The 27,073-nt window shown below is 46.1% G+C and overlaps 1 protein-coding gene across 2 annotated transcripts; it reads right to left on the bottom strand.

Moving 5' to 3' along the window:
• Positions 1-338: 338 nt before the first annotated feature.
• LOC147032441 (AP-1 complex subunit sigma-2-like) lies at positions 339-26,744 on the bottom strand. Of its 2 annotated transcripts, none has more exons than XM_085870078.1 (6): positions 26,476-26,711; positions 10,145-10,218; positions 9,914-10,018; positions 9,563-9,671; positions 8,834-8,971; positions 339-968 (listed from the first exon to the last, which is right to left on the bottom strand). In XM_085870078.1, exons 1-6 carry the CDS (start codon positions 26,476-26,478, stop codon positions 918-920), a joined length of 480 nt encoding a protein of 159 aa, XP_085726204.1. In that variant the 5' UTR covers positions 26,479-26,711; the 3' UTR covers positions 339-917. The 2 variants fall into 2 exon arrangements, with proteins under 2 accessions (XP_085726204.1, XP_085726203.1); XM_085870077.1 differs by lacking the exon at positions 339-968 and adding an exon at positions 2,654-6,358 and having other exon boundaries at positions 26,476-26,744.
• Positions 26,745-27,073: the final 329 nt, after the last annotated feature.

Raw genomic sequence — 27,073 nt, 5'->3', positions numbered from 1 at the left:
AATTTAGAAAAACGTTTCTTTTTACATATGTAGGATATTTGAAAACACGTTTTCTTTTTAATCAACAACTATGTACTGGTGGCAGAAATGAATAAAAACATACAACGAAGGAATAAAAAGAAAGGGGGCAATGGAGAGGAAGGAAAATAAAAACATAGGGGATTTGAAGAGGTGAAGAATCTACTGGTAAAGCCATACTGCCAAGCTGGTAAAACAAAAAGTTCCATTCTTCTTGCATACATAATATGAAGATGGCCCCAAACAAATCAATTTCATGGCTATGATCCTTCCACAGACACATTTTCACAGCGAACAAGGTTGAGCAATTGACAGCGATGTTTCTCAACTTTCTTTTATTGACTAAGGCTCATTGGAGGAACAAAATGTGAGTAACATTGGCTGCAGACAGCTTTCTCAGTGAACTGAATTTCCACAAGTAATTGCATAAATGCATTATTTATAATAACAACTATTAACTATCAATAGTGCAAAGTTAACGTGATTCTCGAAAGGCAACAAATAACATACATAATACAGTTAATACGATACGACGCAAGGCTGGATTGACAAATCAGACTTCACCAGCCATGCTAACACTGTCATGATGATCAAGAGTTGACTCGGCATTCCAACTTGGGCAGCAACACCGTGCGGATTCAGATTGAGCACAGCAAAGCCACCCCACACTGTGGTATACAATATATGGTGGTGTCATGGTTTCTTAGCAAGCACAGCAATGCAAAACAACATATCAATGGTTATCGTGAGGGCTATCGGGGTAGGTTGTAAGAAGATATACAGTGGGGATAATAAGATGGGAATACATTAAAAAATAGAAAGTGGAGAGGGACAATGATGTGCAAATACAGAGCGAGTATGAGACCACCTTCCCAAAAAATAAACAAACAGGGAATAGACTATGTCAACCCCATCTCCTCCAGCACGTTGCGCGTTGCCGTTTCATTATCCTGTGGAGGAATGTAAACAAAAGATTAAAAATTGTTAAAAACAAATGTACCAGAGGAAAATCAAATGACAGTGGTTCACTGAACTTCAAAGAATACAAAAAGAAATAAAAAAATATTTTTTTTAAATGACAAAACGATAACAAAAGAAAAACTCCAAAGTCACAACAAAGCTCTGCCAATTGAAGCCCTCTTACATATTACATTTGCATGGAAAGGCGTAAATAAAAATAAAGTTCTAAAAAGAAGGAAGGCATTGTAAGTGAATTCGGCTGGAAAATGGAGGTAGAGGGGATAGCAGAAGAATATGGGAAAAGTAGGAGGGGAGGGGAAGGAAGAGCGGTGGTGAAGTATTGTCATTTTTGTGTCAGTAATAAGTACATGGCTCATCAAAATCATTTTGAAATGGAGGCTTTAATAACAAGACCAATGATTACAGCATAATTATTGTTGAAAGAAGCTATCAATTGCAGCACTTTGACTGGATATTTTGACGATTAAACATGTGTCAAGGCCCTCATACAGTGAACGAACTTCAAAGTTAAAATGGCCATTAAAAACATTTTAATTAGAATTAGAGATTAACCATAAGATGTTCAGGTATTTAAATTAGTCTCCAAGGCTAATAGAAGAATTGTACATGTACAGTACATCACATACCAGATAAAGGTATATGCAGATAATTTTACTTTTACAATGCTTGTTAACAATATTTTGTGTTAGTTTTAGCTCACTTTGTACAATATCTTGAGATCAGTACCAGTACATGTATTGGCAATTCACAAGATTGAGGCATGCATCTCCTGTTGACATTGGTATTGGCTTTTATAACTGTGGGTTGACCTGTTTTGACATTGCCATCTGAGCATCTTGCTCATTCCAGGTTCAAAACCCATATGGTAATGTTGATCTGTCCATTGCCTTCTTGTGTCCTTGCAATTCAGGTAGAACACAAAACATACCCACATCTACATGTCTGGCATGTGATATGGGTACATGCTCATGCAATAACCTCAATTAGATAGGGTTCTCCATAACTTATAAATCTGTGCATTGCAAATGGTGTGTAAGCATGGATTTCATAAATAGGGATGGTCCTTTCTCATTATATAGGTGTTCACAAATAACTATTCCAAACTCAATCTGTAATAAATAAAAAAATGAAATAGGATATAATGATGCATGTGAAAGAACATCTCTCTCAAAAAAAATGTTTTTTTTTCTTCGTTTCTTCAAAAAAAATCTTTTAATACGTGGGGTGACATTCACTGAAAATTACATCCCCACAAGAAAAAGTGTAAAAAAAAAAAGAAAAAAAGTACTGCCTGCTTTATAGAGACAACATCAGTTACAAAGATTAAACAAAGTTTCAAACCAACTTATGGAAGGCAGCCACCTTCGAAAAAAACGATTCTTGAGTGGCACAAAAAGTTTATGGAGATTGGTAGCATCGTGCAGAGGAAGGGGCAGGCCGGCAAAGCACAAATGGTGAGGATGTTGAACACGTTCGTGAGTTGTTCGAGCACAGTCCCCATAAGTCCATTCTGATTCGGATAATGATCTCACCAAAAGAGCTTTAAGAAATGTTCTTTCACGTACAGCAAACCGCAATCCCATTTCATTGTTACCCCACATGTGTACGAATAACTAATATAGCTTGTTAAATAAGGTGATGTATAAGATGATGCATCAACAGCGGTAAACTTCTGAATAAATTGTTTCTTTTTTTTTTTCTCGAACCTAAACTTTTATCCTATTCAATTGAATTGTAAACTTTAACAATGAAGAACACAAATAGCCTTTTTTACACTTCCAAAACTAACAATGAAGAACACAAATAGCCTTTTTTTACACTTCCAAAACAGGCAGTTTCACAGTACTTGGCCAAAACTTTACACCGTCTCGACCAATCAAATTTTCCGTGCACTCTGAGGGTAGGGTTGTCAGAAGGTTCAGTTCTGGACTGTTCAGTTGAACCCATCAGCTTCAAATGGTTACCATCATGCCTGTCAGTCAACATTCATGAACAAAGCTAATATAGATGGTGCTCAGAAACACAAAGAAACAGTTTAAAAGACCCTCCCATGTCCCTTTTCTCAAGACTGCATAGGATAAGGTGCTTTATGAACTCTGTAGTTGTTTTTTGTAACAGTTTGAATTTGGAACAGGAATTTGTAGACACCCTGTACATTGTGCACTTAGGTTTTAAGCTAACCCACATGGTTATAACTATTCCAAATAGGAAAAGAAATGGGGGATTTTTTCTTTCACATCGGAATCCTGACAAAATAGGGGATCGCTAATTCCTCCCATGTGCGAGGAATCTGTGGGAGTACCTCCTGTGCAGCTGCCCACCGCAGAGCAGCTCACCGGATGAAGGGATTGAGGCAAAGCCTTTGGGACGCCCACTCTTTGATGATAGGAGGAAAACCACAGGGTAGACTTCCCGGGTCAGATTGCGGTAGTGTGTGCCAGGATGGCGCTGAGGTGTCGTCCACCAGATGGTGGTCTCCTTGGGTGTACCTGAGGCGGTCTCTTCGGGTGGGTGCCTGGAATGTCTTATCTCAAAGAAAGGATGACAATCCATCTCTGTTATCATCAGAGCTCAAGCATTTCGACATCGGTGTTGCAGCACTGAGTTTCGGATACCGGATAGTGGCAAGACCCTGGTGGGTGGTTACAGCTCCTATTGGTCTGGTTGCTCTGATGGTTACCATGTCCAAGGAGTTGCTGTAGCTGTGTCTAATAAGCTGACTCCAATGATAATTGAGGTAACAGGTCAACGAGCGTATTATGAGACAAAGGATTTGTCACTCCTTGGGTATCACTTTCCTGGTCTCTGAATATGCTCCGAATGAGGCGAGTGATCTCATCGTGAAGGACGCATTCTTTAACACGCTCAAGTCTCTGGTTGATCAGTAACCCGGGCAAGATACACTTCTAGTCTTGGGTGATTTCAATGCATCAACTGGAACTGATAGGGATGGTTATGAGACATGTGTTGGTCCCCATGGGTCTAGAACTGTGAACAAGAATAGCTCTAAGTTCCTTGACTTTGAAAGAAGTTATGGACTTAGGGTGGCTGATTCATGGTCTCAACGCCCACAAGCTCATCACTGGACTTGGTATTCCAACACTGGTGGTGTGGCAAAGGAGATTGACGATCTGCTCATTGATGGTCACTGGAGAAAGATCCAGAACTGCAAGGTCTACTGGAGTGCTCAGTTCATCAATACCGACCACAGGCTTGTTGTAGCAACTCTGAAGTTGTATCTTATATCCGGGAGAATGGTACCATCCCAGCCGAGGTTGGGTGTTGGCAAGCTCAAGGATGAGAGGGTAGCTGAGGAGTTTGCGAATAGGCTTAGTGGGGATTTGGTGGGCCTGGGTGATTTGAAGAATCCTGAAGAGTTGTGGAGTGCCTTCAAGACCACCGTCCTTGATGTTGCAGGTGGATGTCTTGGAACTCACCGGAGGGCAAAGAAGAATTTTGTCGCTCAAGGGACACTGGAAACCATTGACCGGAATCTTCAGGGCCAGGCAGAATGGCAGAGCTGAGCTGTTCAGGGAGCTGAGGCGTAAAACTGTATGTGCGCTATGGGTGGACAAGGCGGCCTACGTGCAAGGAATCTGTGAGGGTCGAGCATCACCTGTGGTCAAGTGATTCTCGTCAGCTTACAGGGGAATTCGCGCATTGCGTTCCTCCAAGCCCATCCCTCGGTGTATTGCAGTTAGAGCGGAGGGTGGTAGGCTCTTGACAGAGGAGTCCGAGGTGAAGGCCCGCTGGGCCGGTCACTTTGAGCGGCTGTACCAGGCTGATCCACCAGCTGTCGAGTTGAATGTCAGGGGTGTTACTGTCCCTATTGCTGATCCTCCAATCGACCATGATCCACCTTCGTTTGTGGAAACACAGGCTGCGGTGAATCAGTTGAAATGGGATAAAGCTCCTGGGATCTGTGGCATTCATGCTGAACTTCTCAAGCTGGTGGAAATGCTGTACTCATGTCATTGCATGCAGTTCTGTGCTCTGCCTGGAACACAGGCATCATCCCAACTGGATGGGAGAGGGGCCTTGTTGTCCCGCTCTGGAAAGGGAAGGGTGATCGCCAGGACTGCAACAGCGACCGAGGGGTGAGGCTGCTATAAGTGCCGGGCAAGATCTTTGCTCGGATAATTCTTGATGGGGTTCACCACCATCTGCTTGAGCACCAGCATCCAGAGCAGTCAGGCTTTACACCAAAGAGGTCAATGATTGACTGTATCCTTGCTCTTTGGGTCCTCACCGAACGCAGACGAGAGTTTTGTCAGGGGCTGCTTGCGACCGATGTTGATCTCGGTAAAGTGATCGATTCAGTGAATCGGGATGCCCTCTGGAGGATTCTTGGTCTTCGTGGGGTGCCAACAAAACTGGTCAATCTGATGTCTGAAGTATACTCTGGCACTGAGAGTGCTATGAGATGTGGTGATACCATCTCTGACTCATTTCCAGTTGTTACTGGAGTTCATCAGGGGTGTGTACTGGCTCCCACACTTTTCAGCACTTGTATGGACTGGATTCTGGGGAGGATGTCAGAGAGATCAAGCTGCGGTGCATCATTTGGGAATGTCAAGATCGCTGACCTTAATTTTGCAGATGATGCAGTCATCTTTGTGGAGACTCTGGATACCCTTTTGATGCTGGTGCTGTGCTGAATGGTTCTAAATGAGGAGTCAGAGTCGCTGGGATTGCTGGTTTCCTGGGTCAAAACTAAGATCCAGGCTTTCAATGACATCTTGGATGCTGCTATCTTGTCTGTACCTGTTTGTGGTGAGGATGTTGAGGTCAAGGAGAGATTCACTTATCTTGGCAGTGATATTGATGTCTCTGCTAGCTGTGAGCCAGAGGTGAACTAACGTCTGGGTCGGGCCTGGGGAGTCATGGATTCACTGGATAATGGGGTGTGGCGCTGCCAGTACCTGTGTGGGAGGACGTAAGTCTGAGTCTTCAGGTCCTTGGTGCTTCCAGTCTTGTTCTACTGATGTGAGACTTGGACTCTGACCAGGAATCTGAGACGGCAACTTAATTCCTTTGGTACCATGTCTCTTCGGAGAATGCTTGGCTATCGCTGGTCGGACTTTGTGTCCAACGAGCGGTTGTTGAGAGAGAGACTCAAATGAGATTTGTTACCTACATAAGCCGTGAGCATCAGCTGCGGCTGTATGGACATCTGGCTCGTTTTCCTGATGGTGATCCTGCTCACCAGATGCTCTCAGTGAGTGAGCCTCGTGAGTGGAGGAGGCCAACGGGCCAACCACGTGCCACGTGGTTGCAGCAGGTTGATCAGCATCTCAAGGAGATGGGGATGGGCCAGGCATCTGCTTGGGGGATGGCCAGATGGAGGCCCCTGGAGTACCTGTGGAAAGTAGATGCAGCGACGCACTGCTCCGGCACATGCTCACATACCTGACCTGACCACATGGTCACAAATTCAATCTTTATATCCTGCATTCACATAGTCAAGTTATTCCACACTGGATACAAATATTTCCGAAACAAAAAAATTTCAGCTACGATGGGCCAATTTTGCATTGGGAAACTATGTCCACCATTTCCTGAACATAAGTCTTTGCAGGGATATTGGGCACATTACAAAGCCGATTAACTTAAAATAGATAACATTGATATATTTCAGCCTGTGGAAAATGCTCCACACAGATTGTGACCATTTTGGTAGAAAATTCTTACATCCAACTAGTTACTGTATTTTTGTGCAATATTGTGCTTTATTTGAAGTGCGTTGTTGAAGGACACTAATAATAATGACTTCACATGCATTCTTTTCATGAAATCTTTTTTTTTGTTTTTTCTTTACATCTGTATGCGCTTTGTTGCTTGTGCTTCCTTTTGTGAAGAGGCAAGGGTAGAAATCTCTAAAGTTGGATGTCAAAACAGGAGACTAAAATCTTAACAAGAAGCAGCAATGCCTTGGGCACAGCTTCTTTCCTCAAAAAAACAAACTTTTTTTGGAGGTATAGGAGCGTTATTCCCAGATGTTGATGGAAAGGTTAATCCTAAATGATTATATTGCAGATTCCACTGAGTATGAGTATCGAGCAATGAGGCATTCCCGTTGCAGCCAGGCTACATTTCCTTTTTTGTTTTTCTTTGAAAACAAGGCTTTGCACATACGTCACCCAATATCTATCTATAATTCCAGCAATCTCTGTCTGTGTGTGTGTCTGTCTGTTTGTCTGTCTGCGACCGCCATTTCTTGACGACCGCCGGGCCGATCTCATTGAAACTTGCCAGGAATATTGCCGGGGACCCGCGGATGTGCCTTTTCGAGGTTTGATATCGATCGGACGAGCGGTTCCCAAGTTACGGCCATTTTACTGCTTTTTCAGTGTTGAAAAGGTGTATATATGGCAGCTGAATGTGTCGTTCCACCTTCTCACCTTATTATGCCAATTGTTTTCCCAAATTATTAATAACCGGACGACCACCGGTCCGATCGGATTGAAACTTGCCAGGAATATTGCCGGGGACCCGCGGATGTGCCTTTTCAAGATTTGATATCGATCGGATGAGCGGTTCCCAAGTTACGGCCATGTATCTGTGAACCAATGACAGGACATGGTGCTATGACATCACAATTAATGTTTATTTAATTAATTAATTGATTATTTTTTTTGAAGGATTGACCCCACAATTCTTCTTCTTCATTTGGTATGACGTCACAATCGACACTGGGGACCTAGGTATGTGCCTTTCTCTGAGTATGTGCCATACCTGGGTATGTGCCAAACTCCCAAGGTTTGATTATTATTATTCAAATTATTAATTAATCCCAAGGTTTGAATTTTCCCAAAGGAAACAGCTGTTTCCCAAGGGTTTGAAAGCTGTTTTTTCCCAAGGTTGGATCGTTGTGCTTGGTAGACATTTGTGAATACATTTACAGAGAGAGGGGGGAGAGAGGAGGGGGGAGAGAGGGGCAAGAGAGAGGACGGGGTGAGAGGGGGTGAGAAGAGAGGGGAGGGAGAGAGGAGGGGTGAGAAGGGGTGAAAGGGGGGCAAGAGGGGGAGAGAGAGGAGGGGGGACAGGAGGGGGGTGAGAGGGGGGGCAAGAGAGGGGAGGGAGAGAGGAGGGGGGACAGAGGAGGGGAAGAGAGGGGGAGAGAGAGGAGGGGGGACGGGAGAGAGGGGGGAGAGAGAGGGACGTCGCAATTCTTCTTCTTCGTTTGATATGACGTCACAATTGATGCTGGGGACCTGATACTGCAGGCACGAAGCTGCACATACTGGCCCGCCCCTACGGGCCCGCACTAGTATTATTAAATGTTGTAATATGATGCATTAAATATTAAGGGATGAGTCTTGGCACCATAAAAAGGAGTGGGAGGGAGAGGGGATAAAAGTGTGGGAGGGAGATGGTGCATAGAGAGGGGAAAAGAAGAGCTTTGCTACCGAGTTGGTTTACAAAGCAACAATTTAAAGAGTGAATGATTGTATTTTCGAAAATTTGGATCAAAACACCTTGTGATGATGTGCAAAGTAGCTGAAAGCAAATCTCCAGCCACAAACTCATGGAGAACATTGCTTACATACTGCATAGAGAAGTTTTAAAATTTTGGCTGTTCAAGCATTAAAAGATTATTTGCGAACTCACATCACTAGTAGATACACATGCTAATTATCATGCTATCAGCAAGCCCTCACCCGATTATACCAGTTGATCCCAGAGCAGTCATTGCTCTCTCTTTCTGAGACAAAAAAACAAACAATATTGTTGGTATAAGGAATAACAGGTATTCCATTTCTGTCTTCTTGCACCACTGTTGGTCCATTACTTGTTTCCATTTTTCCTGTATTGATAATTGCTAATATATTACCTCCTGGAGTTGGTCAGCTTGCTCAATCGCCTTGAGCACGTCTTTCTTTGATGTCTCCTGCAGTTCTCCTCCAAGCAGAAACTCATCCAAAATGAAGTAAGCCTTCTCAAAGTTAAAGATTATGTCCAGCTCACACACCTGCATGACAATGCGTCAACATCACTGGTAGATATTTGAAGAAAGAGATGCTCGATGACATGAAGGAAAACAGATTAGATGTACGGTAGATGGGGATTAAAAAAAAAAATAAAAAGAGAGAGAGAGAGAGAGAGATAGAGATAGATATGGTCGGTCTGCAAAAAGATTCTCAAGGCACATGACATTTGACCCTTTGCACTCAAAATTGAATCCATTCATGTTCGTCTTTGTATTACAGTCCATCGTTGTGCCAAGTTTGGTTGTAATCCTTCAGTGGTTCACTCGTTATTGCGGTAACAAACATTTTCAATTAAAGGTCACACGATCTTCGACCTTTTAAACAAAATCTAGTCTGTTCATCTTTTTATCATCGTACATGCTTGTACCAACTTTGCTCAAAAAACATTCAGCAGTTCACAAGTTATCGTGGTAACGAAAATCTGATACACACATGGACAGATGCACAGCCAGGTGGACAACCCAAAAACATAATGCCTCCAATGCCATCAGCTGCAGAGGCATCGAAAACATTGTGTAACATGATAATTAGACAAAGTTCCTGAATCACCATCACGTTTCCCATCTACTCACACTGCCAAAGTACTTGTCAAGAAGCTCCACATATCGATGAACTATCTCGAGGGTGAGTAGCTCATTGTCTTGTGTTGCAACTGCACAGCAGAAGTAAAGACTGGCATATCTGGAGAAAAAAATGTCAATGTATGAGAGTGTCAATGTGTTACTAATGTAAACATCAAGGTCTCAAAGTATATCTAAGCACATTCCAATATGTGGCTTAAATCCTCACTTTCTCCTCTTCATTCTCTATGCCCTGATCCCAAATAATTTTGGACTTTTTTTGTCCATTAGTCACTCCTCCATAAGGAATTTGAGATAAAGGCTGTGAGATTATCGATCCAAATGCAAGCTTCATCACCATACCTTTTGTAGACAATCTTGAGATCTCTCCACTCCAGGAAGCTACTCATCTTGGGCTTGCGAGCCAGGATAATTGCAACCAATTCGCGAACTATCTTCTTCTTTTCTCTAAAAGTGGGGAGATGCCGATAAACGATGCAACAGCTGCCATGAGCCTAAGCCAATGTGTCAACTCAGAAAGAAGTTTTGTTGCAGATGCGAGTGAGAAAGAGGTTACATTTCACATCCCATTACCTTTCATAAATCGCAAAATACCATTTTTGCAATCGTAGTTTCCCTTGACGGCTGAATAGCAGCATAAACTGCATCTGTGGGAAGTGACAACAACAAATAATAAAAATAGGATCACAAGTCCTGAGGCTCACCTGGATCAGGAGCAACAGTCACTCAAACCCCACACAGAACCCTCGAGACCCTGACCCTGATTTTCTTAAAGCCATGAGCAAACTTTGGTACATCACAGGTGATGAAGGTTGTGGTCAAGTTTCATCCAAATTGCGTGTGTAGTTTCAGAGAAGAGAGTAAATACCTATTTTGAGAGGTCAAACCCCCGTTCGTTCGGCATCAAATATGAAGCTTGTGGCCAAGTTTCATCAAAATTGTCTGTTTGGTTCAAGCGATGATGATTGAAGTGTTTACGGACTGACTGACTCACTCACCTACAGACACTGCTCGATCGCATCAGCTCACCGGACTAGAGTCCAGAGGAGCTAATTATTCATATTAAAGGCTAAGCAATGAGTAAATGAATGTTGTGAGGTATTGGGTAAAGGAGCAGCACCGGTATTCCAGATTAACCTTAAAATGTCTAGAAAGGTAAAGTTTGTCAAAAAATGTATAGAGAAAGGAAATGTAACATGACTGTTTTTTTGAGGAAATTTTATATTGACATAATTTTTTGTGGCTCACAGTATTGAGGTTGGCTTGTTTGGCATTCCCATCTGAGTACCACATTTCCCACAAATAACCTACCTCTGGCATACCCAGCACCTGGAGGAAAACGTGCTTATATGTATGTGCCTAATCAAGATAAGATTGGTGCTTTGCCGAGGGCGCGCTCCCCGTTCAGGTAACCACGTGACCTCAAGTTAAACAACATAATTTGACGTCCTGGACCGACGGTACTCAAACCTGCAACCACGATGCCACTCCAGGTACCAGGGACGGAGGATGGAGGGCGGACGCCAACCAGCGTGAGGGCGGACAAGGCAGCGAGTGCCAGCAGGCATGGCCAGGCGATCCGGCAGACAAAAACCAACTACCCACCAGTTGGATCGCGCCGAACAATTATTCACTCTTTCTCCAGAGGGGAGGAGCCGCCTCCTCCGACCCACTCTCCCTCACTGGACGGTTTTTGGCACGCAAATGCACTCATCCACCCCCGTGATTGGCCAAAAGGGGCGCCAAGTCCGGGGGGGAGGGGCGTGGCGGGCGTCACGGCGGACCGCCCCTCAAACAGGAAGAGGAGTAATATTGTCCTGCATTGGCTCTCATTGGCCGACCGACGGCAAACTCACTCGCATCTCTCTGATTGGTCAAGACTCGCCCCGCCTCGTGACCGGCATGACTCATTCGGCCTCGTGTGCCGCCCCCCGCAACCGCGGGTGGGCGTTGTTTACCTCGCATTCTGCCGGACCCGCCCCAACCGTCATTCCTGTTTACGCCGTTGAATCACAGAACGGGAGGGTTCTTCTTCTTCTTAGTTGTGGAGGAGGGTCGTTCTGATTGAACCCTAACTATTAAAATGAATCAGCGCATTTACATAGATTTACCCATTAAACAATGGAAGGCGAGCTATCTATAGAACATGTACTTATCGAGATAACTGAGCTAAAGGACCTGAATGATGAGTGCGATAATTGCTTCCAGATTCGCAACAATATACATATATATATATATATATATATATATATATATATATATATATATATATATATATATATTCAAAATTTGCTAATATGTTACATTGCCTTCATGGAATTTGGTACGTTATAATTTTGCCTCTTTTTTGGATACCTTTGCCCAGTGTCGAATATTCTATTCCCACTACATAGTTACATATCGTAGGACACGTCCGTAATAAAGTGCGTGGCATCGAAATTCATCGTTTGTCCGATTTTACATATCTTGTTCCGAAAAACGTTGATTCTGATGCACCAGTTTTGTGACGTCCGCGTAGAACGCATTTGCATACCCCTAGTAGCCGTACTCGCATACGTATATTGGAATATTAATCGCCTTTCCCTCAGAGAATACGTTCAGATTCCTTTGTTCTGCAACACGTTTCGCCGGAAAGATCGACGAATTGCTCGTACGGAGTGATGTTTCCTCGGTTCACGTGCGTAATATGTGTCCGTCAAAGTTTCACGGGGGAGCATAAATGATGATAAGCTTTACTATTTAGCTGCATTGCAATAAAGATATCAATTATATGTATTACATCGCAATTGTAGTATACCGATCTGCATGAATCGCCTCTATTGATGGCCAATCATGCAAAACAACGCCAGACGAAACTGATGATGCAGGTCTGTCAATTTCTTACGAACGTGAAAGTGGTCTGCAGGTCATGTGAATGAGGTACAACAGAAGTGATGACGCTATAGACGTGTGCCTAGTGGCACTGCACAAACAACACGTCATTGTTTTCCGATGAAGAAGCCCGTAATGGCCGTGATATCTCTGCTATTATGTGAAAACGGCATTTTATCCCCTCATATTTCAGTCAAACCTGACGCACGTTAACCCCACTTTTTTTGGCAAACATTCTAGATTTTCTTTGTTTTCCAGTGACTGGAAGCGTTTATAATGAGTGAAACCCAAAAATGTGGTACAAAATGATTCCAGAATTGACGAATTGAGCGGAATTATTTGAATATGATTTTTCTGACCGGCTGTCACGCTTTTGTAACGCATTAGCGAATTTCGACTCGTATGCGAGGCGCCGCGAGGAGGAGTGATGGAAGGGACACATTGGCCATTTTGGAGTTAATGCCATATAGCACTATTTTAACCCTTACCCTATCATTAAAAAATGCTGCTGACCTCACTCCCCCTCGCGGGCCTCATATATGTGTGTATGTATGCATATATATATATATATATATATATATATATATATATATATATATATATATATATATATATATATATATATATATATATATTGTTACGGTTGTGGAAATTCACAGAACACCATTCAGGTTCCCCAGAGGTCAGTTATTTCGGTAAGTGTGTGTTCCAGGTTAGATTTCCCCACCAATGTATAACGGGAATTGTTCGTGTGCCGGGCTGTGCATCTTTGAGGTAGTGTTATTCTTTTATATCTTTATTTTAACAATAACAACGACAACCCACGGCCACGTTTGCCGGTGATCTCTACCACGGCCACGTTTTAACGGTGATCTTACACGGCCGCGTTTGACGGCAAGATCGGATCAAAACGGAGTTACCCTCAGAAAGAGCTGGCCAATCGAAAGGGAGAGGGGCAGAGCCAGTCGAAGGTAAAAGAGCGAGCACCCCAGAACCCGATAAAAAGCCGCGTTCGCTGGCCGAAAAGGCAGTTGAGTTGGGCTGTGCCTTTGGAGAGAGTTTGGAGTCGAGTGTTGGAGTCCGGAGAGTTGGGGAGAGCGCTTGAGTTGGGCGCTGAACATCATGGCTTGTGGTTGGCGGTGGGGGTGGAGAGACGCCCTGTTGAGAGCTGGAGAGTTCGGAGTTCGGGCAATTGGTTCGCCGGCGCAACCAGGAGGCCTGAATCGAGACCCATTCACTCCTCCAGCGCGTCGTCGGCGAGACCAGGCCGCAGTGGAGGCCGGACGACCAAGGGAGCCAGTCGGAGTTCGGGGGTCCGGGCACAGACACCGAGGGTCGCCGAACCAGGATCCAGCGAGTCACCACGAGGGTGGCCAGGAAGCCCACTCGGTCTCTCGGAGCCCCTTCGGTCATCCCGTCTCCGAACAATTATAAAGGCTCACGAGCCCGGTTCTTTCTTTCTGGGGTTTTGGATGAAAGTCTGTGGCGCCTTGTCTACCTAAGTAGAACTGATTAAGTGCATGATTGTGTACATAACAAATAGACATCGGCTGTAGGTTTTTTGCTCGTGTCCTGTCCCATTCCCCCATTCATTGCATATGTGCATTTAAAATAAATGTCCCCATTTTTTAATGTTAACCTGCTCGTTGTGTCACTTTCTGCCATTGACTGCCATGATGCGTTCGGAATATTAGCTGGCTGATTATAAGCCGATAAAACGTACATCTGGTCCGACGGGACTTGGCGATATAAAACCGCTCGGCAATCGCAGACGGAACGAGCTGCTTAAGCGGCTCGTTTTCGTGCAGGTCCCGTCGAGGTATAAACTCCCGGCATTTCTGTCCACGCGAATAATTAGGTACATCGACAATTCGGCGATCGACCCTGTAGCGCGTGGACAGAAGAGTTGGCTGGTTTATGGTGTGTTAAAACACCCGTAGCTTGGTTTCGGCGTTGATCCGGAAGCTGCGACTAGATTTCCACGTTCGGTGGGCGTACGCGGCCGCAATTGGGCTAAAGGCGGTCGTCCGCACGCCGGACAGGCGGAAATCTACAACACTGGTGTCAGGAGTGGGATTCCAATTCATCCTCCTCCAAGTGAAATTAACAGAACCGGATCAAGGGTGTGCGAAGTGACCTTACGGTTCCATTAAATTCTGAGTGTACAAATTTTTATACCTGATACGCAAAATAGCAGCTCAAGGGCGAGCAGGTGCAGGAGGGAATAGATTTAGAGTTAATAGAATCTATGGCCAAGGACTAAATCACCGTGCAGGACACTCCCATGCAGGTTGAACTTCCCCCACAACCGAACTCGGAGCCCGAAGGGGGCGCGGGGGTGGCGGCTTTTGACACCCCCCACCTCCGTCAAATTCCATCCCCGGTCCCCAGTAAAACCGCGACCGATCGCGGCGGATCGGTCCTGCTGGAGCCTGCTGGGCATCGAAATGTTGATGAGAATGATGAATGCGAATATACAAGCGATGGGAAACAAAATGGATGGCATGCAAAACGAAATGAAGGAAAATGCGTGCAAGATTAACGGCAATTTAGATGCGATGAAGGGCGACATGGATGCAAATATGCAGACACTAAGGGGTGAGATGCAGTGCATGGGGCGAAGCCTGCAGGCGGGCATGAAGGGCATAATGGCGATTGCGCGCGACGAAACGCGGATGACAGAGCACAAAATGGCGGCGCCACGTGGCGGAGACTCCGAACCGACGAGGGGGATTGTGGATGGTGTCGGTCCTGTGATGGAGACGGAGAAATTAAGGGAGGTCGAGGTGACGAGAGACACCGTCACGGTGATAAGGGAGATGTGTTGAGCGAGACTCGTGGAGGTGACGGAGAAAGTGACGGTGACTGAGAGGGAAAAATTAAATGGGGTGACTGAGACGTGTACGAGACACGTAGAAATGAGGGAGATAATAAAATAAATAACAGAGAAGACAAAGACAACGGAAGCAGAGACACGGAAGATCGAGGGCGAATTGGACGGGGTGAAAGACGAACACACACACATGGAGTTAACGAGGGACAATGAGGGGGAGCTTGGGGAATGTGTTGTGACCCGTTGCGAGCAGCAGGATAGCCTCCTTCAGGAAAGAGGGGAGGGAATATGCCCCCTTGAAGCGGATCGCGACCAGGTGGGTCCGGTCGAGCTTTGCGAAGTTGGGGGGGGGGGGGCGAGTGCTGTGAACGGGTACACGCGGAGCTTGGGGGATATGGAGACCCCGGGAGCGCTTGTGGTAGCGCGATTCTCCAGTGTGGTTGTCCCGGTGTGTGTGGTTGCGAGTGTGGCGAAATGCGTGCTAAAACGCGCGCATAGAGTGGGTGAAAGGCTGTGTGTGAGAGAAACCGCGTGTGTGAGAGCGCGGTATGAGAGGGAGATGGCGGGTGGTATGTGGGAAACCGTAACCGCCTGTCCGGGTGTCATTGCGAGGTGTGTAAGCGTCATGGCACGTGGGAGTGCGTGCGTTGAATGGCGACGAAGAAGGCGCCAGACGAGCGACAAGGGCCGTGTAGCGGCCGTAGCTGTTTTGGTGACCGTGCCGGATTTGAACAGCAGCGCGCGCGGGGTCTGTGCTGTGCTTCGCACGAGGCCGCCACGTGCGCGCCTACGCGAGTAAAATCCGGTCCGGAAACGCACGCGGTGGATACAAGCCGACCCCGGACGGACAAAAGTTCGGCTGGAAATGTGAATTTGGATCAGACGGGTTCTCCAGGCGAGCGTGTGTGTAAAGCTCTGTGTGGCCTGCGCCGCGCGTTCTGTTCGCAGAGCGCGCAAAGCAGTTTCCCCGATGTGTTACGCGTGCCCCGGCTTGTGTGTGAAATCGCACGGTTTCGGGGTGCGAGTGACGTCATCGGGGATTCCGCGGCGCGGGTTACGGGCGAGCAGAGCACATGTGCTCGCGTGGGGAACCCTTCAAAACGCGAGGCTTGCTTGAGTGATGCACAGTGACGTCGTGACTGCACGCATGGTTGGAATCTGGCAGGAGGGGAATCCCTGCCGGATGTTACCGTCCAAGAGGAAGGGACGAGAAACGTGAGCAGCTGCCGTGACTTCACGGAAAAAGAGCGCGGTTTGTGAAGTGCCGCGCTGGTGCGCAAAGAAAAAAAAAAAAGAAGAGAAAAGCAAGCCTCGCCACTTCGGGTGTACAGGATTCCTGGGCAGGGGTGGAAGACCCCCTTGCTCAGGGCACAGGATGCACGAGTTAGGGGGAAGGGTTAGTTTAGTTAGACCGGCTTCATGGGGCAGGGACAAGTCCTCATGGGGCCTGTGGAATGGATTAGTTTGTGGGGATTTTAGTTTAGATTTAGAGAATGGGAACCATGGATTTTGGAGACACGGACAGACATTGAATGTGTAGTGGGGACGTAGCTTAGCTACGTTGTGTTAAAAGGATGTGCTGTATTGTAAGGAATGACGAGGAAGCACGAGTTAGCTCGGGGACTCGGTTCGTGGAATGGCAGTGTTCAGCGATGTGATGCGAGTTGAGAAACAAACATGTTGTGTGAGTGAGGGCCAGTGGGCCTGTGTGAATGGAGTGAATGGGGGATGCATGGTGCGATGAGTGATTGGGGGGAGGAGTGATTCCCACCCAAGGGACCCCGGGGTCAGAGTAAAGTCAGATAGTGGGTTAGTTAAATTTACAAAATGGAGGTCGTTTTGCTGTTGGTGCGAATGTAGGCTCGAAACCCGTTTGGAGGGGTGCAGAAATCCTGTTGACGGGCTGGGAGCGTGGCTGCGAACGGTGAGTATCGCTTAGTGGGCACCCCGGGCAAAGGACGAGTCGGCCGCGGTAGGCCAAGGGCCCAAGAGGGGCCGGGATAGCGTAGTGGGCACGGGTGGGCCCGCATGAAGCGTGGCTTGTATCGCCAATGGCCGCGTGGGCAGTGTCGTGGGCAGGGGCACCCGGGGAAAGGGGCTCGTGGCGCCAGCCTGCCACGTGAGCATCGAGGGGGAGTAGCCAAGGAGGGCAATCCCCAGATTTTAGGGAGCTGGTAGGCTCGAAGACAGTCTCAGGGTCCGGGGGTGCCATGGTTGGAGAATCGGCAGAGGGTAGTTCCTGCCAAGTGAGCCACGCGGCCCAGCCATGAGACCGTGCAAGGGCATGAGTGAAAATTGGAGGGCAAGGCCCAAATTTGTGAGGACACAAACACAGGCGACAAGAACCTTGGTTGGTAGAACCAATAGATTAAGTGAGAGGCGGTTGTTGAAAGCCCCGGGGCAGTTTGAGTTAAATGTTAGGGTAGATAGGGAAGTGTACCCCTCCGCACCATCCATCCCTAGCTCTCTGTGGGCCGCTGGACTCACCGTGGTAAAAAGATCGCAGAAATCTGAGGAGGCCATTCTGAGGCTTAATTGGGCCGCAAGACAGGACGCTAGCTCTCCCTTATTCCCCTCCAGGAAGGGAACATAGGGGTTGGGAGTAGGCTAGGTGATATGGTAGGTTCGCCGGACAAAGACAATAAAGGGGGTTGGGGAGACGAAACTATAAAAAAAAAACTTAATAAAAAAAGATGGGGCTAAATTTGGATTTTTGCAAACTAAGGGAGTGGGTATGGACAGAGACAGGAAAAGGTGATGGGTTGGGAGGGAGACAGTAGGGTAGGTCCGAGCCTGCCTTCAGAGCGACCGGCACCACCGCACTCTCTCCACAAACCTCCAGAACGAGACAGAGGCCGGCCAACTTCACCTACCGGCCTGTTTGTGCTACAGCAGCCTGTTCCGGCCTTGCCTCGCCATGCCTTGTCTGCCTGCCTCTGCCTTGACCCCATGCATGCTAGCCCTTGGTTGCATTTGCCCCTGTGTTCATCCATTACCATGTGCGCCAGGATCATTCGCGCAAGTTGCAAGGACTGCCCTACAGGCAGCCGCACACGGGGACTGCATTGGTGCAGCCCGTGCACAGTTTGTGTTTGCTTGTGTCATCCAGTTCACTTCAGGGAGGAGCCTGGGACTGCATTGGACAGCCGGCTACCTCCCTGTGCTTGTGTTCACTGCTCAGCTGCGTTCATTTCACGGGGGAGGCCTGGGACTGCATTGGGCAGCCGGCTACCTTCTTGTGTTCAGTCCTGCATTTATTACATGAGCCAGAGATTGCATTTGGGCAGCCTGGCTCCCTGCTTCAAGAATGGCCTGTGGGATGGCATATGGCATGCCGGGTTGGGGTGAGTTGCCTCCAGCAGCTGAAGACATGATAGGTTCTGTGACAGACAATGGGGCCTTGTGAACAGGCCCCGAAGACACCCGACCTTCAGCTGCGGGGGCGCTCACCCTCACAAAATACTGAATAACTTTGCCATGCCCTTTTTCCCCATAGAGTCCATCAGTCCTGGGCCATGGTTTAGTGTAAAATTATAAGCTTAAGGTCAAGGTAAAATTGTAAATCAGTTTTGCTCCCCCTGCATGTTTGTCATGGCGCCAGCAATTTTAGTTAAGTCGTCTGTATGAGTGAGTTTGTTTAGTTAGTTACACAGCCCAATGGTTATTTACTTTTGGGACACGGATACACCAAATGTCACACTCAGGGATCCGAAGGTAAATCGTACTCGGGGGGGAACTTACACATAAAAGCACACAAAAATTTGACGACTTGGGATGAGTCTGTAAAAAGGGGAGGGGTAGTGTTACGCTTGTGGAAATTCACAGAACACCATTCAGGTTCCGCAGAGTTCAGTTATTTAGGTAAGTGTGTGTTCCAGGTTAGATTTCCCACCAATGTATAACGGGAATTGTTTGTGTGCCGGGCTGTGCATCTTTGAGGTAGTGTTATTCTTTTCTATCTTTATTTTAACAATAACAACAACCACAACAACAACCCATGGCCACATTTGCCGGTGATCTCTACCACGGCCGCGTTTTGACGGTGATCTCTAACACGGCCGCGTTTGACGGCAACATCGGATCAAAACGGCGTTACCCTCAAAGAGCTGGCCAATCGAAAGTGAGAAGGGCGGAGCCAGCCGAGGGTCAAGGGTCGAAGGTAAAAGAGCAAGCACCCCCGGACCTGATAAAAAGCTGCGTTCGCTGACCAAAAAGGCAGTCGAGTTGGGCTGGGCCGTTGGAGAGAGTCTGGAGTCGAGTGTTGGAGTCCGGAGAGTTGGGGAGAGCGCTTGAGTTGGGCGCTGGACATCGTGGCTTGCGGTTGGCGGGGGGAGTGGAGCGATGCCCCGTTGAGAGCTGGAGAGTTCGGAGTTCGGGCAGTTGGTTCGCTGGGGATTCGCCGGCACAACCAGGAGGCCTGAGTCGAGACCCATTCACTCCTCCAGCACGTCGTCGGCTTGACTAGGCCGCAGTGGAGGCCGGACGACCAAGGGAGCCAGTCGGAGCTCGGGGGTCCGGGATCCAGCGAGTCACCACGAGGGTGGCCAGGTAGCCCGCTCGGTCTCTCGGAGCCCCTTCGGCCATCCCGGCTCCGAGCAATTATAAAGGCTCACGAGCCCGGTTCTTTCTTTTTGGGGCTTTGGACGAAAGTCTGTGACACCTTGTCTACCTAAGTAGAACTGATTAAGTGCATGATTGTGTGTATAACAAATAGACATCGGCTGTAGGTTTTTTGCTCGTGTCCTGTCCCATTCCCCCATTCATTGCATATGTGCATTTAAAATAAATGTCCCCATTTTTTAATGTTAACCTGCTCGTTGTGTCACTTTCTGCCATTGACTGCCATGATGCGTTCGGAATATTAGCTGGCTGATTATAAGCCGATAAAACTACATCTGGTCCGACGGGACTTGGCGATATAAAACTGCTCGGCAATCGCATACGGAACGAGCTGGTTAAAGGTCCCCCGACACACAAAAGTACTGAAATTAAAATTATATATGTCCTATCAGAGTTTTTCATCGTGATTTCAGATCTGACAATTTTTTCACAATTCTCATTCTGTAAAATTAAAAAAAACAAACCTCTTCGGGAACGCCCCTAAAAATTCTCCTGAAAGGGGCGTAACCCACATGACGTCAACTACAGGATTACAAAGGCTGCATGTAAATTACTCGGGTTGGTGGTCTATGTGATTCTATTGGCCTTCTGTGTGTTTCCACATCTGATTGGTCGACTCAATCGCTTCGTTCATTTCTGCTTTAAAAAAAAAATCGAACATTTGGTTTTGAATAATGGATGGCATGGACATTCATTTGTCTGGTACTGACAGCGAGTATGAGAGAAATGAAGGATTTTGGTCTGAATCAAATGGAGAATTGTCGGATAACGTAGTCGCGGGAGGTGAAGTTCAGGCAGCTGGAAATGAAATACGGCCTTACCAGTTCGAGCCCGAAGCAGGACAAGCAGAGGAAAATGGCGATGAAATTCCCGGAATTCATGATGATCGGGAGAACATCGAAGGAAGACTTGGCAATAACAACTGGTTAAACTAAATCCTATTCATAATTCAATAATGTAAATTTGACTTGCATACTGCTCGATATCAGAAATATTTTAGTTAGGTGCCGTGACCAGCACAGCACAGCGGACATGTTACTCTGTGGCGAATTAATCACAAGCAAGGCCGGCGCATGTCATCGGCCGTATCTCTCCGTGCATAAAACGAAGCAATCTCACTGTCCGATACGATGAAAACTTGTGTGCAGAACACACCTTGTGACACAATTGCCTTGAGTAGTCCGATAAATCTGACGTTCTGTTGCATTTTTATTTCTTTTATTCCTACTGTTGTCATGTAGCACCAGTAGAAAACAATAAACCTGGTGTTGGCTTAGTGGTGAGGGTGGCGGCTTGGGATCCTAGGGTCCTGACTTCAAGACTCGTTGGCCGCTGAATTAAAATACACCAGGAGGTTGACTCAGCCTGCAATCCTTCCAAGGTCGGCAAAATGAGCACCAGTGTACTGCTAAGGGGGACACTGCATCAGCGGCATAGCCGCGTCCCAACCAGTGATGCAACCAGCAGCCACAGGCTGAGAGAGAGAGCGAGAGCGAGAGCGAGAGCGAGAGAGAGAGCGAGAGAGAGAGAGACAGACACAGACAGACAGACAGACAGACATAATAAAAGAAAGCTACAGCACGTCAGATTTATCGGCAAAGTCGGACGGACTACGGATTTATCGGCAGAGTCGGACGAACGATGGATTTATCGGACTAGTCTAGACCAGTGTTTCTCAACTGGGGTTCCCCGGAACCCAAGGGTTCCGCAAGAGGTCGCTCGGGGTTCCGCGAGAAACAGTAATAAATAGGCTAATGTATTTTTGAGTAGTTTTTGTTTGATTTAATATTCGTAATTTTACTATACACATACGGCATATTGTTGGAAACTCCTTGGTTATTATAATAGAGGCTTCAACCTCTTATATTGTTTACAATTATAACAACCATAGGGAATGTATTTAACGATGTCTATATGGCGCCAGTGTGAAACCGCCCTCACTGGTTAGTGGACGTCCTGTACGCGGCGGATTCATGTATCATTGAATGACTGACTCAAGTACGGGACGCATGCACGGTGTCCATCTATCTTCTCTGTGCTTCCTAGCGCGGTCTCTCTCTCTCTCTCTCAAGGTTAGTTCTTCTGTTTACCTTTATTTGTTTGTTTTGTTGATCAAGTTACATGAGGTGTGTTTTTTAATTGTCAAACAGAGTCGGGGTTGACAAACACTTTCAAAAATGACGTTTTCAAACAAACAAAAATTTTTTTTGGTGAATTAAAACCTCGGTGTGAGGTCTCATAAACGAGCATTATGTTTTTTTTTTTGCCAATAAATTTGACAAAAAGGGGGTCATTTTTTCCTTCAACCAGGTTTCCGAAAAAAAATATTACATTCACCACGTGAACTACGATAAAAATATAAAAGAGCTAGATATTAATAATGGTATATAATAATTTTTATGCAGGGGTTCCCTGAGACATGAAAACTATTTCAAGGGTCCCACAAGGGTAAAAAGGTTGAGAAACGCTGGTCTAGACTCTAGAGATCTCGAGTCAATCCACTCTGTGCGAGTTTCTGTATGTGACGTCAACGCTGCGATTCGCTGAAGTCAACTTTTTTTTAGGGGCGGGACATAGCAAGTTGTGAAAGGCACCAGAAATGATCGGAATATTGCTCTAATTATCCCATTTTTGATTAAAAAAAACGGGTGATTTCTTCACTAGGAAGGTCAAGTTAATATATAAATAACCAGAAAGTTTTGCATGTCAGGGGACCTTTAAGCGGCTCATTTTCGTGCAGGTCCTGTCGAGGTATAAATTCCCTGCATTTCTGTCAGTGCGAATAATTCGGTACATCGACAATTCAGCGATCGACCCTGTAGCGCGTGGACAGAAGAGTTGGCTGGTTTATGGTGTGTTAAAAACACCTGTAGCTGGGTTTCGGCGTTGATCCGGAAGCTGCGACTAGATTGCCACGTTCGGTGGGCGCGCGCGGTCGCAATTGGGCTAAAGGCGATCGTCCGCACGCTGGACGGGTGGAAATCTACAACAATATATATATATATATATATATATATATATATATATATATATATATATATATATATATATATATATATATATGTGTGTGTATGTATGTATATTAGGGTGGTCCAAAAACAGCAAAAAAAATAAAAACAATTCAGATGTTGTCTCCACAAGCCTTAAATTATTCCACTACGATTCAATAACGTGCATAAAAAAATTTAAGTTGATCGGAGGTGATTTAGAGGTCGCTCCATATGACGACTTTTAGTTTCATGAGTTGGTTAAATTAGGATATGGTCAGGTATTAGGATTAAGATATTATAAATTAGAATATGGTTACGGGTACTTCTGGATGTCCGAGGTGCAAATGGAGTGCATTTTCGAACTCTACGGGGTCGATTTACTCCAAGAAATGACTGCACCGACATTGAATTCACTACCATTTCGAAAATATGACCTAAAACATTTATCATTACTGGAGTTGAGTAACTAATCCTACTCATTTCGATATTTTCTAATCTATAATTAATTTGTTGTCCGTCTAAACATTTCTTAGAGTAAATCTACCCCATTGAGTTCGAAAATGCAGTCCATTTTCACCGAGGAAGTTTAGAAGTGTACGGATTCGCATCTCACCATACCCAATTTTTCAATGAATGGAATTACAAACTATTAGAATATTTCGTCTCATTTACCAAATATCACGATCATCTCCACCTCTATTGCTGTCTCCACTCCCGCCTGAACGTATTTATAGCTGGCCCAACATCCAGTGTTTTAGATTCAATGATTCATGAAAAATATGTTAGTTATTTATTTAGTTATTATCCATCTATAATTCCAGCAATCTCTGTGTGTGTCCGTCTGTTTGTCTGTCTGCGACCGCCGTTTCTCGATGACTGCCAGTCCGATCTTATTGAAACTTTCCAGGAATATTGCCGGGGACCCGCGGATGTGCCTTTTTGAGGTTTGATAACGATCGGACGAGCGGTTCCCAAGTTGCGGCCATTTTATTGCTTTTTCAGTGTTGAAAAGGTGTATATATGGCAGCTGAAGGTGTCATTCCACCTTCTCACCTTATCATGCCATTTTTTTCCTAAATTATTAATAACCAGACGACCACCGGTCCAATCGGATTGAAACTTGCCAGGAATATTGCCGGGGCCCCGCGCATGTGCCTTTTCAAGGTTTGATATCAATCGGACAAGCGGTTCCCAAGTTACGGCCATGTATCTATGAACCAATGACAGGACACGGTGCTATGACGTCATGAATGGGGTCACATTTAATGTTTATTTAATTATTATTATTATTTTTTGGCACGATTGACACGATTGGGGGGATTGGCACGATTGGGGGGAGAGAGAGAAGGGGGAGAGAGGAGGGGGAGAGAGGGGGTGAAAGGGGGGAAGAGGGGGTGAAAGGGGGGGGAAGAGAGGGGAGAGAGGAGGGGGAGAGAGGAGGGCGAGAGAGGGGGGTGAGGAAGGCAAGAGAAGGGAGAGAGGAGGGGGAGAGAGAAGGGCGAGAGAGGTGGGTGAGAGGGGGGAAAGAGAGGGGAGGGACAGAGGAGGGGGAGAGAGAAGGGCAAGAGAGGGGTGAGAGGGGGCAAGAGAGGGGAGGGAGGGAGGAGGGGGACAGAGGAGGGGGAGAGAGGAGGGTGGGGAGAGGGGGGGGGAGAGAGGGGTCATCACAATTCTTCTTCTTCGTTTGATACTGTGGTGTAGCCACGCCCATGCATGATGGGCGTGATGGTGGAGGAGTGGCCGTGGGGTTCGGCGAGGGATATGAGGTGTGCACGCCGTCTGAGGTGTCGTAGTAATACTGGAGTCAGCCGGCTCGTGAGTGTACCGCGTACGGAATAAAGGGGAGCCGCGGGCACAGTACGCCCTGGCTCGCACTCGTGCAACACAGCCCGGCTCGACTCCAGTATTACTACGACACCTCAGACGGCGTGCACACCTCATATCCCTCGCCGAACCCCACGGCCACTCCTCCACCATCACGCCCATCATGCATCATCATCATGCCCCTCCCCGTGGGCATGGCTACACCACAGATACGACGTCACAATTGATTCTGGGGACCTGATACTGCAGGCACGAAGCTGCACCTACTGGCACGCACCTACGGGCCCGCCCCTACGGGCCCACACTCGTTATATTAAATTAGGGTATGGTGAGATGCGAATCCGTACACTTCTGAACTTCCTCGGTGAAAATGGACTGCATTTTCGAACTCAGTGGGGTCGATTTACTCTAAGAAATGTTTAGACGGACAACAAATTAATTATAGATTAGAAAATATCGAAATCAGTATGATTCGTTATTCAACTCGAGTAATGATAAATCTTGTTTTAGGTCATATTTTCGAAATGGTAGTGAATTCAATATCGGTGCAGTCATTTCTTGGAGTAAATCGACCCCATAGAGTTCGAAAATGCACTCCATTTCCACCTCGGACATCCAGAAGTACCCGTAATCGTACCGGACCATACCCTAATTTATTCAAGTCATGAGACTAAAAGTCGTCATATGGAGCGACCTCTAAATCACCTCCGATCAACTTAAATTTTTATGCGCGTTATTGGATCATATTAGAATAATTTTAAGCTTGTGGAGCAGCATTCTATTTTTTTTTTCGACTTTTTTGGACCATCCTAATGTATATGTGTATGTATATGTATATGTATATATGTATATATATACATATACATATACATATACATATACATATACATATCTGACAGGATGGCCTGGAGGTACACACACTCACTGATAAGCCAGCTCACATGGGTTAGAAGCCTGACCCAGCTGTAACCTGTCATGCGGTGTTTTGCAGGCAGGGTCAATCATCAGTGTGTGTTGTCCCTCAGATGAACATCAAACGCGTGTCCCGTCTGCTCGCATTAGTTGGTGGACATTAAAGATCCCACGATGTCCTTCACGAAGAGTGGGCGAGCTATCGCCGGAACTCTGAACAAATTACAAATTCCTGCCCAAACTACTGTTGGGAAGGCAATGGCAAACCACCCAGCCTAACCCTTACCAAAATAACTGCTTCGGTGGCACCAACGCTCTGCATCAGAGTAATATAAATATATATATATATATATATATATATATAAATATATATATATATATATATATATATATATATATATATATATATACTGTCTACTTATTACACATTAGTGTTTAAGACAATTGTCGAGGGCATGGAAATGAGCCAATCAATGAACAGCATCGCATTTGCGAGCGACTCGGGATACAATTTTACTCTCCACGACATTGAATTTGAAGAAAACATTTCGTTGTGAAGTTTGAAACAAATAAACGGTGAGATGAACGACACGCGACGTGCGGCTCGTGTCACTCGGCGTTTTCTCAGTGGCCGGTTACCGTTGACACCCTCGGCGTGTTGTAACGGGACCTCGACGCGCGCACAGAACTGACACATCGAATGAAACGTTCGCTCAAAGCCTCGACACCGCACCACGACGTTTTCGTGTTGTAGGGACCACAATGTGCATTGAAAGGTTATTTTTTTTCTCCAGAAACGCCATCGCGATGATGCTCGTGTGTAAAACCGTGATTTCAAATCCAGCACAACTCACCATTTTCACAACATCGGTCTCATTCACTCGGTAAAGAACACCAATCGCTCGCGGTGTGCAAGTTTGTCCCTCTCCGATGTGAAGCGACGGACGTCGCGGATTCTTTTCGCGTATTGCAGCAAACAACGCAAGGTGCAGCGACGATCGCAAGGCCTGCGATGAATCGCACACTTCAGATTTCGCCTCCTTCACGATGTTGATTACATTTGCTTTCGTAGTATTTTATCGAACATTTTCTTTTGAATTTTTTTAAATGGTTGCCGTTATTTATTTTTCTTGCACAAGCAGCTCTGGGAAATAGCAATGAAGGAAAAGTATTAGGCGGTGTATGATCACCACTATGCTTGGAAGGAATACAGAAATTTATATGGAAGCAGAGGATGGTTGACCCTGTATATTAAATATCGATTCCTCAATTTTATTTTTATTCTTTGCCAAACTTTGATAACTCGTTCGAAGGTGTCTGAAAAATGAGTGATTATTCACCGACGGCTCGCGTTGAATGAATCGCAGCTCAGTTGCATCAACGTCGTGCTGCTTAAGACGATATATTTTAAGTTTTGGATCGTAGTGTCAGAACAGCAGCCTTGACATCACG

Source organism: Eptatretus burgeri, chromosome 2 (genome assembly GCF_056783735.1).
Source record: "Eptatretus burgeri isolate ZD-2024b chromosome 2, Ebu_testis_v1, whole genome shotgun sequence".
Classification (NCBI taxonomy): Eukaryota; Metazoa; Chordata; class Myxini; order Myxiniformes; family Myxinidae; genus Eptatretus; species Eptatretus burgeri.
Note: the sequence above shows the minus strand (reverse complement) of the source record. Positions and strands in the feature narration are given on the sequence as shown.

Excerpts from the sequence above, each read along its gene's own strand:
- LOC147032441 (XM_085870077.1), bottom strand. Across the intron at positions 10,019-10,144 it reads TATTTTGCGATTTATGAAAG|AGAAAAGAAGAAGATAGTTC; the intron begins GTAATGGGATGT and ends CCCCACTTTTAG. Across the intron at positions 6,359-8,833 it reads AAGCTGACCAACTCCAGGAG|GTACTCCAGGGGCCTCCATC; the intron begins GTAATATATTAG and ends TACTTTCCACAG.